This window comes from Bradysia coprophila, unplaced genomic scaffold (assembly GCF_014529535.1).
Source record: "Bradysia coprophila strain Holo2 unplaced genomic scaffold, BU_Bcop_v1 contig_24, whole genome shotgun sequence".
In the NCBI taxonomy this organism is placed as follows: domain Eukaryota; kingdom Metazoa; phylum Arthropoda; class Insecta; order Diptera; family Sciaridae; genus Bradysia; species Bradysia coprophila.
The window spans coordinates 7155605-7174744 of NW_023503501.1; the positions used below are offsets into that span (position 1 = coordinate 7155605).

Genomic DNA, 19140 nt, shown 5'->3' on the forward strand with positions numbered 1-19140 from the left:
GAAACACGCAAAGTCTCTTCTACGACTGATTAATGTAAATATGAATATTTACTTAATCTTACAGAAACAACCAAACTGCTTGTGTATCACTAGTGTAATGAATTACCGCAGACGTTTTATTAAATGTTTCGTTTTTCTATATTTGTCTGGCCTGGTGCTCGTCAATCAATGTTTTCTTTGAAATTACCATAACTTTAGCAGAAAATTGTCGAAGCTTCTCTGTAAAAATAATCACGAAAAAAATGAGAAATGAAAAATTGTTGACCAGGTTTTTATTAATCAACACCACATTCATATATGTATAGACAAACTAAAAGAGATGAACACACGGAACATACGATAAAAAATATTAAAACAAAAGAATCCAAACATAACGAATGGAATGCAAAAGACAAAAAAGATTTTATGATCGCAATAAAAACGTTAGTAAAAAAAAATTATTTAAATTTTATTCAAAGCGATTATCATACTACGTATAATTGCTTTGCTATAACTGCGAACTAGAAAACAATAGGAGAATATGAACTATAAATAAACAAGTAAATGGCGCGTGTAATTGGTAAATTGATTCGAAATTTGATTGATTACGTGACAATGGAAAAACGAAACAATTGCATATGGAAGGATTAATTTAATGTCGAAATTCGGTCTTACATATTCCCATCAAAACAATTGCAACTCTCGGTTAGTTTGACTATATTGTATTCTGATATTTCCGGCAAGCGAATTCACCCACAGTCAATATTTTTCTCATTCCGGAAAAAGCTTCAAAAATTAACAGTTCACAAATCATAAAGAATTACACTTCGTGTTAGGCATTGTACTTGTTTTATCGCTTTCGCGGTAAGTAAACCGCATATATATTTGCTGCAATATCTTCGACAGTGAATACATCCTTGCTTGGATATGATTATTTCGATAATCAACATTGTGACATGAATGGAATAGTAATTATGGATTAATGATGGGAAAAATTATTGAATGATCAGCAATTCAGACAATTTTTAACACAAAACTTGCCTGTTATCAACGCACTTCAGTCAAAAGTGCTCCTAATGACAGCTGCCAAATAGAGTACTATTTTATATGAAAATTTGTTCCAAATTGTTCTGCAAAAAATTGTTCGATACACTGTCAAGTTTCAGCACTCTATTTAGTCAGAGATGAGTCGGTTATCCGAAAAACCGGAATTTTCGGTTCGGTTTGAACCGAACCATAAACTTCAGTTCGGTTTAGACCGAACCGATAATTCCGGTTCAGTTCAAACCGGACCGAAAATTCCGGTTTTTCGGATAACCGGCTCACCTCTGATTTAGAGTACCATTCATGCTTGAAGTGCGTTGCTTTAATTCAAAAAAGGCTAAAATTTGAAAGCTATTTCGGTTTCACAGGCAGCAGGACCGTAGATTTGTCAAAATTTGTAAGTTTCTCAAAATCCTGGGAGATTTCTCAAAATTGATATAGCGCTACGAAATAAGTTAACACAATTGTTCGAGGTTAGCTCATAGGCAGTGAAAGTTCAGCATGAAAACCTTTAGTATTTGATCATTGAGATTAATTGTGCCGTTCTGTTCGAAAAAGTTTTTTTCAATTTATTTGCAAGTCGTAAGTGATTCAACATGAATTTGCATCAGCTGTTTTTCAGCTGATCCACGCAAACAATCTGAACGATTTATATTTGTTTATTCAGTTTAAGCTGCTACACGCACGGTCCTGGTAGTGGTAAAACCGTATGAAGACGTATAAACAGTTTTGGCTGTTACTGTGGATCAGCTGAAAAAAAGCCGAAGCAAATTCATGCCTAAATTTTACAGCAACTGTCCAAACAAAATTTCGAGATAAATTTTGGGTTAACTTAACTGTCCTCAACTAATTCCATTTTGTGTCCTGATTAGAGGTGTGCGCCGATTTCAAAATAGTCGGCGGCGGTGCGCCGACTGGTGATGGATCGGCGGCGGCGCGCCGAAAGAAATTTAATGTCGGCGGCGGTGCGCCGATCGGCGCGCCGATAAATTTAAAAAAAAATCTAAACTTTCTAAAATAATGCAAAGACATTTGAAAAAGCGTGCGCAATCCTTTTTACGAACACTGAATTCTTACTATCTTGCAAACTGAAGAACTGAAGTATCAACCACGAATCCAAGTACAATCTCATTTTTATCTTTCGAATGTACAATCCCTGACCTTCATTTTAAAAACATCTGATTCAATGAATCCAAGAATGATTAGTGAGTTTGCCTAAATGACATATAAGTCAACTTATAAGTTGGAAATTTTCAGTCACATCTTCATCTCCATACTAGATGTTCTAGAAGGTTACTTAAAATTTACAACTTATAATTTATATGTCATTTTCGCAAACTCACGATTGTCCTTTCGATTAACAAGGTTTTGAAAGAACAGGTTAAGACACTTTCGAGTTGATCACGAGAGCGGTGGAACCAAAATTTTCCTCTGTAGCGCCAACTAGGTTTGGAATATTTTATATGACGATTTCAACTTACAAAAAATAATTGTTTTCAAGTTAATTTTTTAACAATATGTAATAAGTGCGTTTGACAAATTTGGTTTCAACCGCCTTCGCGAGTGTATACCCTATTCTTTCAGAACCTTGGGAAATTATGAGTAACTGTCAGAACATCTAGTAGATTAAGAAGATGTGACTTTACATTTCCATATCTTCGATGTAGGAGTGAGATCGTAGTAGAAGGTTTGCGCCATAGAGTTACACTCGAGTGTTGGCAAGATGGCGCTTTTCTATGAAAATGCTACTTTTAAGAGGAAACCAGCATTTTGGGTGCCGATGCTCCTAATAATTGTATTCTTGTGGCCAGCAGCTGTTGTTTTTACTGCTGTTTTGACTGATGTTACATGAGTACTGATGTCTGACATTTTGTGTCATTGAATTTGTGTTATGTTTGTTTGTTCTTAGAGTCGGTTTAAATGTGTGAATTTCGTTACAGTAATTGAATTAATAAATTTTAGGAACAAATTTAACTAAACGAAATAGTGAAAATTTATCAAATTAAAGTCAACGGTTTCAGAGTAAAAAATATCACAAATTTCATTAAAGAATACTACTAAATTGGTTGCGAAATCGTATCAAATTGTCGGTACAGGCGTATCCAATTGCATATTCGAGCAATTGAACAATCAGATTTTATGAATCTTCAGAAGCAAAAAAGTGCAATGGTTTGTTTTGATATGAGTCATCATAATTTCCGTTTTGACAGAACAACATATGACTCAGGGTTGATAAGTAACTACAAAGATAGGGTTGTCCATATAGTGGCCACATGGATAGATGATAAAACGAAAAAAAGGCCATCACGCCAACTCTCGAGTGTAACTCTATGGTTTGCGCAAATAAGAGATTTTGATAAACATAAATGTATAAGTAATAAGTAATTAGTAATAAGTGTATTTGCTGAGCAGCATATAGCAACCTGACTTAAAAAATTAAGAGATAGAAACATTTGCTAAAACCTTGTAATCACGCACACACTGTTGTATATATATTTCAGTTTAAGTTTATATTGCCGCCCATTAAAATGGCTGAAAGCAATAAAAGTATAAAATTTCGGCGCGACGAAAATGAAACCGGCGGCGGCGGCGGCGTGAGCCAATATTTTTCGGCGGCGGCGCGCCGAAAATTTGGCCAAAAATCGGCGGCGCGCCGGCGTAAAATCGGCGGTGCACACCTCTAGTCCTGATATTGTCAATTTAAACATGCGAAAGCTGACCTAAATCGAGGGGTGGATCGTTTTACGTGACAAAGGATTTTCAACGCCAGAACGTTAGATGATCTTTTTTCTTGGTGGGCTCTGTGTGATTTTTTAGGCACTTTTAGGAATTTTCTAAGGTTTTTTCCTAAGAATTTTTACATTTTTTTAAAGACTTTCTTCCAGTAACACGTTTCCACGTTTTATTTATGGGCTGCTTGCTCTAAATACTAGGACTTCATTGAAACTTAGATAAGAAATTACTTGAGTTGCTTTTCAGCTGATAAATAATAATTCTTAGAAATAAAAGTCGTTACTTGTTTATGCGGGTGAAATAGTTACTAGCACGCGGGTAACAGTAATAAAACCTTAGCTCATTAAAATTGGTATTTAGCTCACTGGAGATGCGCAGTGTTGCCTGATTTTGTATTTTGTTGTAAGCTTTGTTTGTATAAGTGCACCCACCAGCTGAAGAACATCTCAAGCAAGTCTATGTCTAAATTACACTGATGTTCCCTGTATAATTTAAACCGATTTTTGCAGAACACCGTGGTCTGTTAGTCATCATAGACTTAAGTGATTAATTAACTAACCGAAGGCTGTTCTGCGAACCTCACACTTGCAAAAATAACAAATTTTCAAGAAATTATGTAATGTGACTTTGGTGATTTTCTCATTCTTAATTAAACACCAAGCTTAATTGGTCGAATAGAGTAGTAATTAATTATATAATTGTTTTAATGGTGAGAGTTTGCCCTTTTGACTTGTTATAAATAAAACACTTGGTAATTCTAAACCGTAGATTATATCCACTGTGCATAGTCACTGAATAAATCGACTGTGTTGCACGTTATTATTTTTACTGTTATGAGTCGACTTAATCTCTAATCGGTCGCAATTAATACTCAGAATATCGGTTCGTTTCTGAAGAAATTGGAATTTCTGCGTTACAAAAAGTAAATCTGCCGTTTAGAAAGCTTTTTGATTAGAAAAAAAAACATTTTCTCATTATTTTGTCGAGCTCGGGTATCAGGCTATCTCCGTATCTATTACTGTACAACCAGCGTTTTTTCAATTACAGTTCAACAATTGAAAAATTAACTCAAAAATTAACAGATAATCGGTGGAAAATTGATTAGCTTCTGAAATTGAACCGTATAGGAAGTGAAATTCGAAATTCTATCAACGCCACATGGTACGCTATTAAAGCTCTCAATGCAAAATGTGTTCATGTGCTGTGTGTGAGAGTGTGTGTTTCTTTCATCATTAACCTTTTCTTGAACAGTTTGCGGCTTATTCAATGAAATTTTGTTTTTCTATGGATAATGTTATTGAAATGAATTGTCTGATTGCATAATTTTCTGTACAAAAATAATTGACTGACTTTCAATTGCATCATGATTGTTGGTTTTGTGGATTTTTAGGTTTGATTTAATAGACAGCGCTAATGATTCGATTTTAATTACACGCTTTTGGTATACCTTGTTGGGCCCTAAATTGTTAGTCTAGCGATTGAGGTGTTTTTGTTAAATTTGGATTTAATTTTGTAGAGAGTTAAGAGATGAATCTTTCGATCTTTGACGAGTTTTTAGGCTTTGATAGTTGAATTGCGTCCATTACTTCCTCATTAACGAATTTGATTCATTCAAGTTTTCACCAAATAACAATTAATGTTGAGAGTAACTAGGTACATCCATTTCGGTCATTATACCCGACTACAAAATTAAAGTGAATGAAATCAAAATCAGTTCTCAATGGATGGATGTTGTTAATAAGTCCGCATGGAGCATGCATTATTATGAAGCAATTTTCCAAATTATTTTGTGCTAATGAATTTTTTCCACTTATGTTGTTAACGAAATATTAGCCGAGCATTATAATGCCATTGAAGTCGGTCAGACATTTAGATTCGGTTTATGTGCAACAGCTTGAGTAATTGAATGGTATATCTAGCGATGAATTTATCATACCAGAGAGCTTGAACAATTTTAGTTATTCAAATCGAACCATTGTATGTTAATGGCAGCGCAGAGGATGTAGCTTAAAGTTGTTCAGGGGAGAATCCAAATTTGTTATGATATGGCGAAAAGAAGACAAAAAGTTGCCAATCTAGCAGAATCTATAACAACACTTTCCGAACAAAACGTTCGTAATTTGCACACTAGACCGTCAATTACAAGAATAATGAAGAAATTCGTTCGTTTCCAGGAGAGGCTTAAAATAGGCTCAGTACTCGGTATAATATGTTAGCCAGTCGGTATCTAAATTCCATACATAAAATTTGTTCTCTTGATGAGACTTCACTTCGTACGACTTTTCCACACTTAGGTAAAGTCTTATGTCTTCATGTTGACAATATATGTAAAGTTAAAGTATAATGCAATGCTGTCGCAGGTGCTAAATATTGTACAAATAGACCGTAATGAGTACCGGAAAAAAAAGTTTAAAATAAAATCCATTAGGTGTATGTGTATATACATTGAGGTTGTTTCATAACCGAGGGGCTTTTTATTTGCACTTTGAATATGATATTTATCGCTTATAAGCAAATCCACATGAAATATGAAACGAAACATCGTCCAATAAATGTGTCATTTCTAATTCGATTGAACTTATCTATGTAAAAGAAAGAAATTTCAAAGAATCTCAGACATTTACACATTGTCACTTCATTCCGTCCATTATCTGACTGTTTAAAAGGTGAGTAAACCTTATGACAACATGGCATATAATCGGAATCCAAATGAGATTACAGTAGGTCATTATATGACATGGGCTCATGTAGAAAGAAATAATCGAATTATAGTTTCTGCCTGGCATCCCAGTCCAGGCAGAAACTATAAATTTGAATTTCGTTGTCATTGTTTTATGGTACCAGTTTTTTCCGGGAGAGAATGGGCTCGAATGGGCAATCTATCGTTCTATTATTGGAAAATTTAAAAAATAATAACCGGGTATTCTATTACAACCGAAAAAGTATATCTATTTCGGTGTTACCGCTTAAAAGACTGAAGTCTCAGAATTCTCATTTTTGTAAGGTACAGACCGTCACACATTTGACATCGAATGAAAAGTCTACAAACGTCCCTTATGGCCTTTTGAAATTATTTACATGCTACACGCGTCGAAAACCGTACTTTTCATGTTTCAAGCTCTACTTTGTACGCCTTCATTACATAACTCTGGATAAAAATGAAAAATATCGTTTTCTTGTGTTTATTGACCTCGGCTACGCCTCTAATCAACACGAAAACTTCACTTTTCATCTTTTTACCATGTCGTTTGATCAAAGTATTTTCATGAAATCGAAACACGTATTGTTACAGCTTTTGTTTCTAAAGCAATAATCTTATATTTTCATGCTCAAGTTCATGCTCTTACATTCTGCAGTTATACGTGTACTTTTTTGAACATAACCCGCAGATGATGGTCGTCTTATAATGAATCGTTTAGATATCTGAACGCAGAATTGTTTTTATCAGATAATTTACTTCATAGTGGCCCCAAGAAGTTTAGTTCTCAGCCAAAAAAAACTCAACCCCTCTCTGAGTCGAAAAATTGTCAAAAACAGCCGATTATTACGATTGAATTACGGTTGGGTAATTTGCATACTCGAGTAATATTCGAGCATTTAACGGAAATAAAAAAGTATTGAACTGTTCCAAGGAGCACGCAGTCTTTACATGGTCCAATGTCTTTTTACAGGTGTTAAGTAACTATTCAACATTATTCACAACATTCAATAGAGAACTGCGAAATAGAGAAAGTTTATTGAAAATGGGAAAATCTTCCACAAGTTTCTGGTGAGAAACATTTGTAATCACAATAACGGACGAATATATCATTCTTATCAAAAACGAGCATTTAATTTCAGTTTGTAAAATTACTTAAATGAAGTGGAAGATGTGCCACTCTAAAATTTAAATTTAAAAAAATTTCATTGAAAAACAAAATGTTCTAAGACTTTTTATCTCATTTTTTTTACAGAAATCCCAGCTGGTGGCGACGGCGAACAGCTTTAGAAAAGACGTTAACATTAATTAGCATAGTCGGAGTGATTGCAATCATTGCATTAGCTATTTCCCTAATTTCTGTGATTTTAAATAACAAATCGCGTGAAGAAAGTAAGTCAAAACTTCTCTAAATCCGAGTGATATTATAAGGCACGGGCAAATAACTACAAAAATTTCTCTCCCGTGAGGCAAATACTGTCGTCTGATTGGCGCATGCGCTTTGCTTTTTGCACTTGCCTTATACATTCCCTTACATTTTCTGTATCATCAATTGATTTCACCATCCAAACAATAGTAGATTGCTATAACTAAGAAGTAACGAATTATCTCGTATCCAGGTGAGTAAAAGTATCAGAGGGCGGCACCGTGATACGAGATAACTAGTTACTTCCCAGTTATAGTATGCTATTTTACATTACAAGGCTGGTGAAGGCTTTGCCCTAGGGCAGTAATGGCCTTATTACTTTCCTAGTAAGGTAAACATTTAAACAACCAAATAATTTGTAAAATTTCAGACAAATTGCTTACAAAGTCTACCGCTCAGGCTTTAGATGGCTCACCAGGATCTCATATCAATACAGTAGACAGTAGAAAATCTTCATGCAATCAAAATGTTAACGATGTATGTCTCACGACTGGCTGCATTCACGCTGCAGCGAATGCTATCGAAGCAATAGATTTCCAGGTCGAACCATGCGACGATTTTTACAATTTCGCCTGCGGAAATTTCATCAAAAATACCATCATTCCCGACGAAAAGGTTTCGATAAATACATTTTCGATCATCGGCGACAAATTACAGGAACAGCTGAGAACGTTAATCAGCGAAGAGGCACGGCCAGGTGAAGCAAAACCATTCACACTAGCAAAGGATTTGTTTAAAGCGTGCATGAATAAGTCGTTGATTGAGGAGCGAGGTGTTAAGCCATTGATAACTATTTTGGATAAATTGGGTGGATGGCCGGTTATCAAGGGGGACAGATGGGATGATCGATCAGCTTGGACTTGGATAGAGGCTGTCAAGGATTTCAGAAAAGTCGGATATAGCATGGACTACATATTCGATTTTTCGGTCGGAATTGATTTGAAGAATTCCACGTCGAGGACAATTGATGTACGCACAAATTTAGTCACAATTACGTACTTTGTGATGACTTCTAACAATACAAATTTACTTACAGATTGATCAGGCCGCCATCGGTCTAAGTCGTGAATATTTAATTAAAGGATTAGAGGATAAAATAGTCAAAGCATATTATGAGTACCAAGTTGACATGGCTGTGATATATGGAGCTGAACGATCTCGAGCAGAGCGTGAGCTTATGGAATCATTGGAATTCGAAATTGCATTGGCTAACGTAACTAAATGAAATCAATATTTTCTGAACCAAATCCCAACGCGAACCAAAAAATGTTCACAGATCTCGCTTCCCAATGAAAAAAGACGTAACGCGACCGCTTTGTACAATCCGATGCCACTTCATGAAGTACAAAAGAAATACAATTACTTACCTTGGGTGGAATACATTAATGCCTTATTGCCCCCTGGTCTAAGCGTTAACGAAAATGAGGTAAGGAGTCAATTTGTCGGCGTAGCAAGTGAACGTTTCGTCTATACAAAATTGATTGTGACTTTTTGTAGATCATTGTCGTCAGCGTACCGCAGTACTTTGAAGATTTAGGAAAGTTACTGCACAAAACTCCGAAGCGAACAATTGCAAATTACATGATGTGGCGTGTCACAGCATTCTCGTCATTCTTCCTGACTGAAGAACTGCGCAAACGGCAGTTGGTATATAGTACAGCATTGAGTGGTAAACAAGAACAGGAACCGCGATGGAAGGAATGCATTGACATCACAAGTGGAAGGTGAGAATTTTTGTTTCCGTTTGGTTTTTTTTTAATGAAAAGGAAAAACTCTTTGCATCCTCATGGTAACGACTTCTGTGTTATCCAGTTTTTTTTATTTCTTTGTTTAAAAGTTAGCGTTAGGCTATGCTAAAAGTTATGTGATAAATTGTGGGTGCCGTGACATTTTACGATTTTTTTCGTTTTTTTTTAATTTTACAACTGATGCGATACAGATGTTGTCGATACAGATGTGGTTATTTTCTTAGTTTTACTTTTACATTATTCTTTCGACAGATATTAATTGTATCATTGTTGCATGTTCGTAAGAGGGTGTCACTGTTTATTGAACACAATATCAAAAATTGTTTTCTGGCAGGAACGGACCTGCATTTAATATCGCATTAAATCTCAAATTATCCGGGAAATTAAAATCTGGACAAACGAAAATTTGGATGACCGAGATTTCTCAGATCTTATTATCCGATTGAACCTTCTTTAACGGGAAGCACGGTCGTACAACAAAGTCATATTATTTCAGTTAGATATATCATAAATAAAAGCACCTTTAGGGCTTGTGATAACTCTTGCAAGCTAATAACAAATTGATGGACGTTGTTCTGACCTTTCACGGTTATAGTTGACATTCTGTAAGCATTCGTGCTAACCAATAACTAAGAAACTTCACTAAAGAAATTGTAAAAAATTAGCCAACATTTCATCAAACTTCAAACAGCGTCCTTGTCCAATCGATAAACACATCACAGTCAATGAATCTACTACTTCTTTAAACTACTTTCTAATGTTGGTTTCGAGATCTTTGACTTTTAATGTTATGCTCTTTGTGTTAGGAATCTGACAATGATCAAGAAGGATTTTTAGAATGAATTGAATCAAAGGAGACTGTTGTAAGACGATGTAAGTAGAAAAAAGGATTAACAAAAGGATTGTTGAACAAGAAGTTCAGGGGACAACATCCCCAAGTGAATTGTTTCCATTTTGTGTAGAGAATAGTTGTGACACTATGAGACAACATTTCTACTTAGTACAAACCTTATCGGACTTAACATATTATTTGACCAACGAATCCCCGAAACACTATCAGTTTTTGGGGCCCAACGCAAAAGTCTTGGAAAATAAAATATTTAATTTCAGAACCACTTGATAGCCACTCCGGGCCTCAAGGTAACCCTTTCAGCCAAAAAAATTATTATCGGAAGCTGTGAATGAATATTGTCGACCATTCAGAATCCATTAAAGAATCAAATGATATTTTTCTGTTTTTACAGTTAATGTCAACCAAATTTTTGCCTATGTTTGCTTCAGCTGTTTTACCAGCTGGTCCAGTAATACAAACACACTGCTTATATATCTTCATACAGGGTTCATAGTGGTGAGGCCACACAAACACACGTAAGCAGTGTGATTGTATGAGTGAACCATCAAAACAGCTGAAGCAAACTTAATCGCAAATTCTTACTTAAATTTTTAATTTTTCCCTATTTATCCAAATATCAATTCAAGTTCAACAAAATCATTCATTGCCAAATTATATATCATCATAAACCCATACACACACAACATACACAGATTGTACATTGATTTTTAATTCATGGATTTTAAACACTTATTTTTACAGGGAAGTTGAGGATGAAGAAATTGGGTATGATTCGGAAAATTTATCAGTCATATTCGAATTGAATTAAATAGAATTATTGCGAAAATTGCTTTATAAGTAAACATTCAATTTTGTACAATCATTTTTTTGTTCAATTCGATTTTTGTTGCACTTTATCTGTTGGTAATTTCGTTGTTATGTTGGTTGCTTATTCCATATTTGTACTTTGTTGAATGTGTGGTTTCATTTAGTTCAACTTGTATCATTTCATTTATGTTTACCACAATTTTATGATTTTGAGTTAAGAAAATAATATTTGGAGCATGTATTGTAAAAAGGCATGCAGTGCAGCCCCTGTTTAGTTACTCGTCTGTGCTACGAACTAGGTATTTATGCAACCAAGTGATAATAGTTATTTATGTAACAATAATCGGAGGTATATTATCGAACTAGATGTCAGATTGACAATCCGATGCGTAGCCGAGGTTGGCAAGACATCGTGTGCGACAATATACCAGCATACGATTCGTGTTGCATGCAACGTTTTATGCAATGAAGAAAATCGAATAAATATCGAAGATAATCTTAGTTTGACTTCAGTAACACGTTCATATGATATTGTACACACAAGGAGTAAGTTACAAATATCATCACTGAATTGCATAAATTATTTTTTGAGGCACTAATTGGGTAGATTGTCACTTGACATTTCTGCCATCGAGATTTGTAATACGACATTTCCGCCTCAAAATCTAAATATCTCGCTACGCTCAAAAGGATAATTTGCGCTAGAGATGAAAAAATCAAGAAAATACCTTGGTGCACAAGATACTATTATCATCGAGTTGCATACAACGTTTTTCTCAAAGTTTTACTTATCTCCACTGAATTGCGAAAAAAGCTTAAAAGCCATTTACAAAGCAAGCACCCTAAAAATGGCGAATTTCAGACGTTTATCCCCTTGTGTACGCAAAATTGTATTCGAAAATATTGTCACCGTAATTTACATAAACTTGGTGACAAATTTTAACAAAATAAATTCTTGTGTTTAAATTCGTCGTTAAGTTTCTTATGCAAATTACGGAAGTTAGTAAGTTAACTAAAGTTAACTAGATTTCGCAAGCTTTAAAGCTAATTGAATTTCAATAGATAAATTTGAATTTTTATTTGAATTATAAAGCTCCAAAAACCTTTACAAACAAAACAATTAACTTGTTCGTTTTCTTCCAACCACGGCAGAGTAAAATAAACCAGGCAGGAGCGGTTCATTTTCGAAACGTCAAATAAGGGACCTAATACACTGGATGAAAATGAACTCAAATGAACACTGACATAAATTGAAAAATTTTATTCGCAAAAAATGTAGGGCTACTAGATTATTCAGGTCCTTAGTCAAAGTAGCGCTCCTGCCTGGTTACCTTAACTCTGCCGTGCTTCCAACAAATCAGTTGATTCGACGAGATTTTTGTAAACTTTTAATCAAATTGATCACTTTGTTGATTACACTATAATTACAGCTTCATTATAACTTAAAAAATGGAGTTTCTTTCAACCCGTTCAAGCTTTGATGAACATGATTTCGTGCTTTACTGATAATTTGCCTCTTTAGCCATTGTCTATGTACATAACAAATGTCTGGTTTTACTTATGAAAATTCGAATATCAGCTTTGATTTTACCTTAATACAATAGCAAATGTTTGCGATAAGTTCAATGTTCCTGTGTTCCTTATGATGGCAATGTCGTTAATAATTGTCGCTTTGTTTTTATAAATGTATCATTCATGACACATTTTTAGTCAAATTAATTCCATTTTTGCACTCACAAAGTACGATTTTTTACCAGCCTTAACGTCTTGGTAATGTTTCTCAATTTGGTCGAAACATGTCGCTTTTACCAGAAACTGACAAAAAAAATTGATATGAAGATTGATGAACACTATTGGTGACGTCGAGATCAGGTGTTTTCCTAAAACTACCTTAACTGATCTGAACTTGCAGGAAAACGTTTCGTATTGCAAACTTTCTGTTCCGATCTAACGATATACGATACTTCCATCCAGTGAGCCATTCATTTACCATGTGATCGGTTCAGAATTGTATCCGCCTGACTGAAGTCGTCAAAACGAAAATCGTATTTTGTGAGCTAAAAATCAGCTTGTCCAACAGTTTCGAGCACTCCATTTGTTTTTCATCTGTATTTGGATATCCAATTTGACCACAAAACAATCAACTAATCGCACACTTTTCTTTCTCTTCGACATCCCCAGTTTACCAATATCCGTTGGTGCTTTGTACGTACGAAAGCATTTCCAACAAAATGCTAAACGCACAGCATTAGAAATGGTAAACGGCATTCGTGCCGAATTCGAACGAATCCTAACAACAGTGCCATGGATGGACGCAACCACCAGAGCGGCTGCATTGACCAAAGCCAAAGCGATGACCACACATATCGGTTATCCCGATGAAATAATGGACGATAAGAAATTGGAGGAATACTATGAAGGACTGGAAATCAATCCCGATACATACTTGGAGTCAGTACTGCGAATGAATGTGTTCGGAACCGATTATGCATTTAATAAATTGCGAAAACCAGTCAACAAAACCGATTGGGTCACCCATTCAAGACCAGCTATTGTGAATGCATTCTATTCATCGATTGAAAATAGTATTCGTGAGTCTTTGCGAAGATCGACGGTTTCGTGGATGATTTTTTGATCGAGCGATCATTTTCAGAGTTCCCAGCTGGCATCTTACAAGGACAATTTTTCTCGGCTGACAGACCCAGATACATGAACTACGGAGCTATTGGATTTGTGATCGGTCACGAAATTACACACGGTTTTGATGATCAGGTATGAATTTGTGGATCTTTGGCTTCAAGTTCGTCATTTTTGAATTGGACTGTTCTATAAATTTAGGGCCGTCAATTCGACTCGGATGGCAATTTAGTTGACTGGTGGGAAGAAGAAACGAAAACAGCATACTTATCACGTGCCAGTTGCATTATTGATCAATATGGAAACTATACAGAACCGACAACCGGCTTGAACGTAATATCAATCGAAAATGAATTTATGAAAAAAAATCTCCTAACATCTTGCCCTCTCTTCTACAGCTGAATGGAATCAATACCCAAGGTGAAAATATTGCTGATAATGGAGGCATCAAAGAGTCCTACATCGCCTACAAACGTTGGGTAGAAAAGAACGGACCAGAACCTCGATTGCCCGGCCTAGACTTTTCACCACAACAGCTGTTCTGGATTTCCGGTAAGAATTAACTCAAATAAAAGAATCGTCAACGATTTTTGTTAATTTTTTGATTTTAGCCGCCCAGACATGGTGTTCCGTCTATCGAACCGAATCGATGAAAATGCGCATCACAACCGGCGTACATTCACCGGCCCAATTCCGTGTACTCGGACCACTCAGTAATATGCGTGACTTTGCATCCGATTTCAATTGTCCCGAAGGATCCATGATGAATCCGGTGAAAAAATGCGAAGTTTGGTAGTTTTTCCACCTGACGTAGAGCTGATACCATTTTATGTTACACAAAATTTGAAAAGATTTTTTTTTCTCTCTCATTTGAGCTTTACGATTTTTGAACGATGAATCAGCAGATGAAATATCAGGAAAATTATTAAAATTTACGGAAAAGATTTTTGGAATTGAAAGTGAGAGATGTGGAAGGGAGTTTAGGGAGTTTTGGAGATGCAAAATCACATTTAAAAAAAAATGCAATCGCACTGTCTTTGGTACGTAATCTTTGATTGAATCACGTCTCTGGTATGCAGGACCTAATATCTGACGAAAACATTTCTAAAATATCTCGAATTAGACGATGGTTTTAGTGAATTCATTGATTCAGAGATTAGGTTCTGCGTCTGCTTATACCTTTGACTCAAAACAGAATACTTAAATTTAAAAACCGGATAGGTCGATGTAATTAAAGTTAATTAACAAAACATAAAAATCTCAATGACTTCAATGAAAGGAGTGCATTTTAAGTACTTAATTTTCATTGTTTTTAATTTTTAATTTATTTTTATTTTTTATTTTTAAATTTACTGAAACATTTTAAAACAGTTTGTAGTAATGTGGCGACCACCGTTCCAATCCAATCACCGTTTTCTGTACTTTTAAAATAAAAAAACAAAAAATGAACCTAGAGCAAATTGTTGATGTCTTTGTAATTTTTAAACACGTAAAATTTCATAACCGATTTAATTAGAACTTTTATGAAGATATTAGATGCAAAACAATTATATTATAGTCAATTCAATTAATATATTTATTACATTCAACAAGAATCTAAACAAATGTTTTTCGTAGAATATTTTGTATTTAAATGTGTTAAAAGAAAAATATAAATAAAAGAAAAATTTGTTGAAAATGGACAAATGTTTCGGGAAATTATTCTTCTTCAAGTGAACACAACGATAGGAGAATTCAGATGATGTGATATCTGAAACTTTCCAGGAATCTTCCAAACTGAGTCAAAGTTGAAATTTGGAATGGTGCTATTAATGCTATCAGTTTTTTAATCAGATCAATATCTGCCGAGCGATAAGGTTTTGGAAAAAGTGTTTTACTTCCATACAAATCACATCCCGTTTTCAAAGTCGTATCGCTCGGCACATGTCGATCTGATTGAAAAACTAATACCATTACCAGTTTTGTTTGCTTTCTCGCGAATAGCTACTGTTTCGTGAAAACCTTTCCTCCATTGACCTCCATTGATGCATCACATAAAAGCGGCAGATCGTGCACATATGACATTTTTACTTTCAAAGTGTTTGCAAACTCGCTACTAGTAAATTTTCGATCGCGAATACGATCACAAACGCGGTATATGAGGCATCAATAAAAAGCTTAGGTGACGTACGTCACAGAGGTCATGTTAGTTTCACGTTCGCAGTCATCACTACCGACACACACCTGCCATAGATTTTAACTCCTTTCCATTTTATAATTTTTTCTGTCGCTGTCGGCGAAATATTCACATAAAAACAATCGGAGAGTTTCATTTGAACCAGCCTGTATTAGTAGATGTTTATCAAACTAGGCATGAAAGTACTTGATCTAAGCTTTCCAACGAACTCACTCACATCCCAATCGCACATATCTAACGGCCGTAAAATGAGTGTAAAGAACATCCATTTATCGACCTTTGAAGATCTGCTACAAGCAACCAATGGTGGCTAGAGACTATCTGTAGTAGTAACTATTGGCCAGAAAGCAATGTCAAATGAAAGCTATTGACGAAACAAAATATTTAATTTTTAAGAAAATCAGGTCTGTTCATACAAGAGTAGCTATTGGCGAAAAAGCAAACAAAATTGCATATTTTACCGCATCTCCCTGGGATAATGTTTTCTAAAAAAAATCACATTATTACCAAAGCAGTGTTTTTCAGAAGGTACTACATTCAACCATTGTTATGCATGCTTTTGGGATCCGAGAATTTGGCACACGTGAAGGGGGTGCCAAATTCCGTACATGAAGTGGAATCTAGCACATGTGCCAGATTACCTTTTTTCCTAGGTTATTGAGAATTTGGCACACACAACGAAGCTTGTGTGCCAGTTTTGTGCTAACTCATTTTAATCTGGAAGTTATGATTGAGTCTGTGAGTCAATAAATTTGTCATTTTACGAGTTTTCGCAGTCAAAACTAATAAATTTGTCTTTTTACAAAATGACGCAAAAAAGCTATGGCTTTGAAGGCATCGAGATAAATTCAATAATTTGTCTCCAAACTAGAAAATTCGTCCTTTTACGAAATCTTGCATAAAAGTTGCGATGTCTTGGAGGAATTGTCGTTTTCCGACCCTATTGAGCAATCTTCGTCGAGCAGCTAAACGTTGTTCCTCGAATCGAAACATCACAATTCCCTAATTTTTGCCAAGCCTTCCCTTTATAAGTAAATAATGTTGACTAATAGTGACAGACGGCTAACTATGATTAGAACACCATTCACTTTTATTTATTTTTCTATTATGGCTACCGTGTGCCAATTTCCAAAGTTGCATGGTGCCAAATTACTCTTCAGATAGTGAATCTGGCACTGTGCTAAATTCACATTACAGTGGAAACTGGCAGAAGCAATTTCTGCAATTTTTCTTTGCTGAGTTTAATTGTTTTGCATGGCTTAATGTTGTACCGAGCCCAAGCATTGGAACGTTAACGAACAACGACGTTTTCCGCACCTGCAGAAGCTACCGTTTCGTCGCATTTGCGGTAGAAACACTGGGTCCTTGGGCGAAAGAATCAGTGGATTTATTGAACATGATTGTTCGAATAACTGGTGAATCGAAGTCTAGGACTTACCTGTTTCAGAGGACTTCACTAGCCATCCAACATTGGAACGCAATGAGCATTATCTACAGCATCCCGAAAAGCACCCCAATGGAGGAAGTGTATTTCGTTTGGTGATTTTCTTTGATTTTGTTTTTGTGTTTTTTCTTCGTAATTTAATTTTGATTGTTTGTTCGTTGTTAACTGTAGAATGAAGAGAAAAAATGTTTTCCAATTTTTTTTAAGCCTAATATCAGCCCATAGAGTACTCGACCTAAGCCTTCCAGTGAATTTTCATGATTAATTATATTGACTCGATTCTGGAAGCTACAAGTGATGGATATGATGACTTTATAAAAATTAGTATATGCCAGGTATGGTGTGACTGATATCTGACACAACAATGGGATGACACAAATTTACGGAAATTGTTTGTTGGGCTGGTGTTTATACAATATGAGGAATGAGTAATGATCTTAAGGAAAGCTTTGATATCGTGGACAATTTAGTAACCATTCAAGCGGAATCTGAAGTACTGGAATAATTTTCCGTTAAAAATCCTAACGTGGAACAGTGCTTTCCACTTGCAAACAAGCAGTTCTTGAGTAGAGTCTTGATCCATGGGAAATGTCTGAACAAATTTCTATCAGTCTTAGTATATAGCGACGAAAGTTAAACCCTATGAAACCAACCTAGTTCTACTGCAAGTCAAAAAACTTTACAGGTAAAACAATCGAAATACAATGAAACGATAAACGCATCGCCATATTAACGATTAAATCTGTTACTTTCCTTGTATACGTAATAGTATATTACTTCCGAGGTTCCAAGTTGTGTATTTGATAAGTGGGGTCTTCCCCACTTGTCAAATACACAACTTGGAACCTAGTAAGTACAATGCTTTACGTGATTAGGCAATGTAAATGAAACATGCCGTAACACGTAAAATCTATTACTTCATTGGTTTGAATGTCCATTTTACTACATAAGACCATGTTAAATGAAGATCATTGCTTATTATTGTCATTACTGTCTACATCAGATGTAACGGGCAATTTCTAAAATCTTCAACTATCTTGCACTCTTCGCATCATCGCACCAGCATTTGAGTATCTGGATTTCAGGATTTCAGATACCACAATCGGTTGTATGTACACCTAACCAAGTTCCTTTTAATGTTAACCATAAGTGCTGGTACCATTTTTGCAAACACCGGCAGACGGTAGTACTGGAACAGAGCGTGAAGACAACAAGAAAGGGCTACACGTATAGTTAACAATAGACTTTAATAGACTAGATCACGGTAGCAAACACGATGTCATACGAAACAGCGAAACGAAAATAAAATACAAAATGTGTGGTATTCGGGCTTTCACGCTCAATCGTGTAACACAAAAAAAAGCTTCCCATTCCACAGACTTAACGTCTTAACGTGTGTTACCATACAATCTGTTACTTCTTTTAATTAAAGTTTCTTACGACGACAGATTAAAACAAAATCTTTTACTTCATTCATTTTAACTTTCTTTATACTATAAAAGACTGCCAGAATTCATTGCTTTTTTTGTTGTCGTTGCTGTCAATAACAGATTCCAAAACTTTACATGTTACGCTTCTCTTTTCGGATGTCACAT

The 19140-nt window shown here is 35.3% G+C and overlaps 1 protein-coding gene across 9 annotated transcripts in view; it reads left to right on the forward strand.

Moving 5' to 3' along the window:
• Window positions 1–15603, forward strand: part of LOC119077665 (neprilysin-2) — a 31828-nt gene extending 16225 nt beyond the window's left edge. For 4 of the 9 annotated variants that reach the window (XM_037184898.1, XM_037184900.1, XM_037184903.1 and 1 more), the window contains 10 exons: window positions 7710–7846; window positions 8251–8849; window positions 8917–9093; window positions 9157–9306; window positions 9378–9604; window positions 13470–13879; window positions 13942–14060; window positions 14127–14258; window positions 14324–14477; window positions 14537–15360. In XM_037184898.1, the coding sequence (XP_037040793.1) occupies window positions 7710–7846; window positions 8251–8849; window positions 8917–9093; window positions 9157–9306; window positions 9378–9604; window positions 13470–13879; window positions 13942–14060; window positions 14127–14258; window positions 14324–14477; window positions 14537–14721 (2290 nt within the window). In that variant the 3' untranslated portion in view covers window positions 14722–15360. Of the gene's footprint in view, window positions 1–7709; window positions 7847–8250; window positions 8850–8916; window positions 9094–9156; window positions 9307–9377; window positions 9605–11222; window positions 11247–13469; window positions 13880–13941; window positions 14061–14126; window positions 14259–14323; window positions 14478–14536 lie in introns of all 9 variants that reach the window. The other 5 variants (XM_037184894.1, XM_037184897.1, XM_037184896.1 and 2 more) reach the window with 3 other exon arrangements.
• The last annotated feature ends 3537 nt before the right edge of the window (window positions 15604–19140 follow it).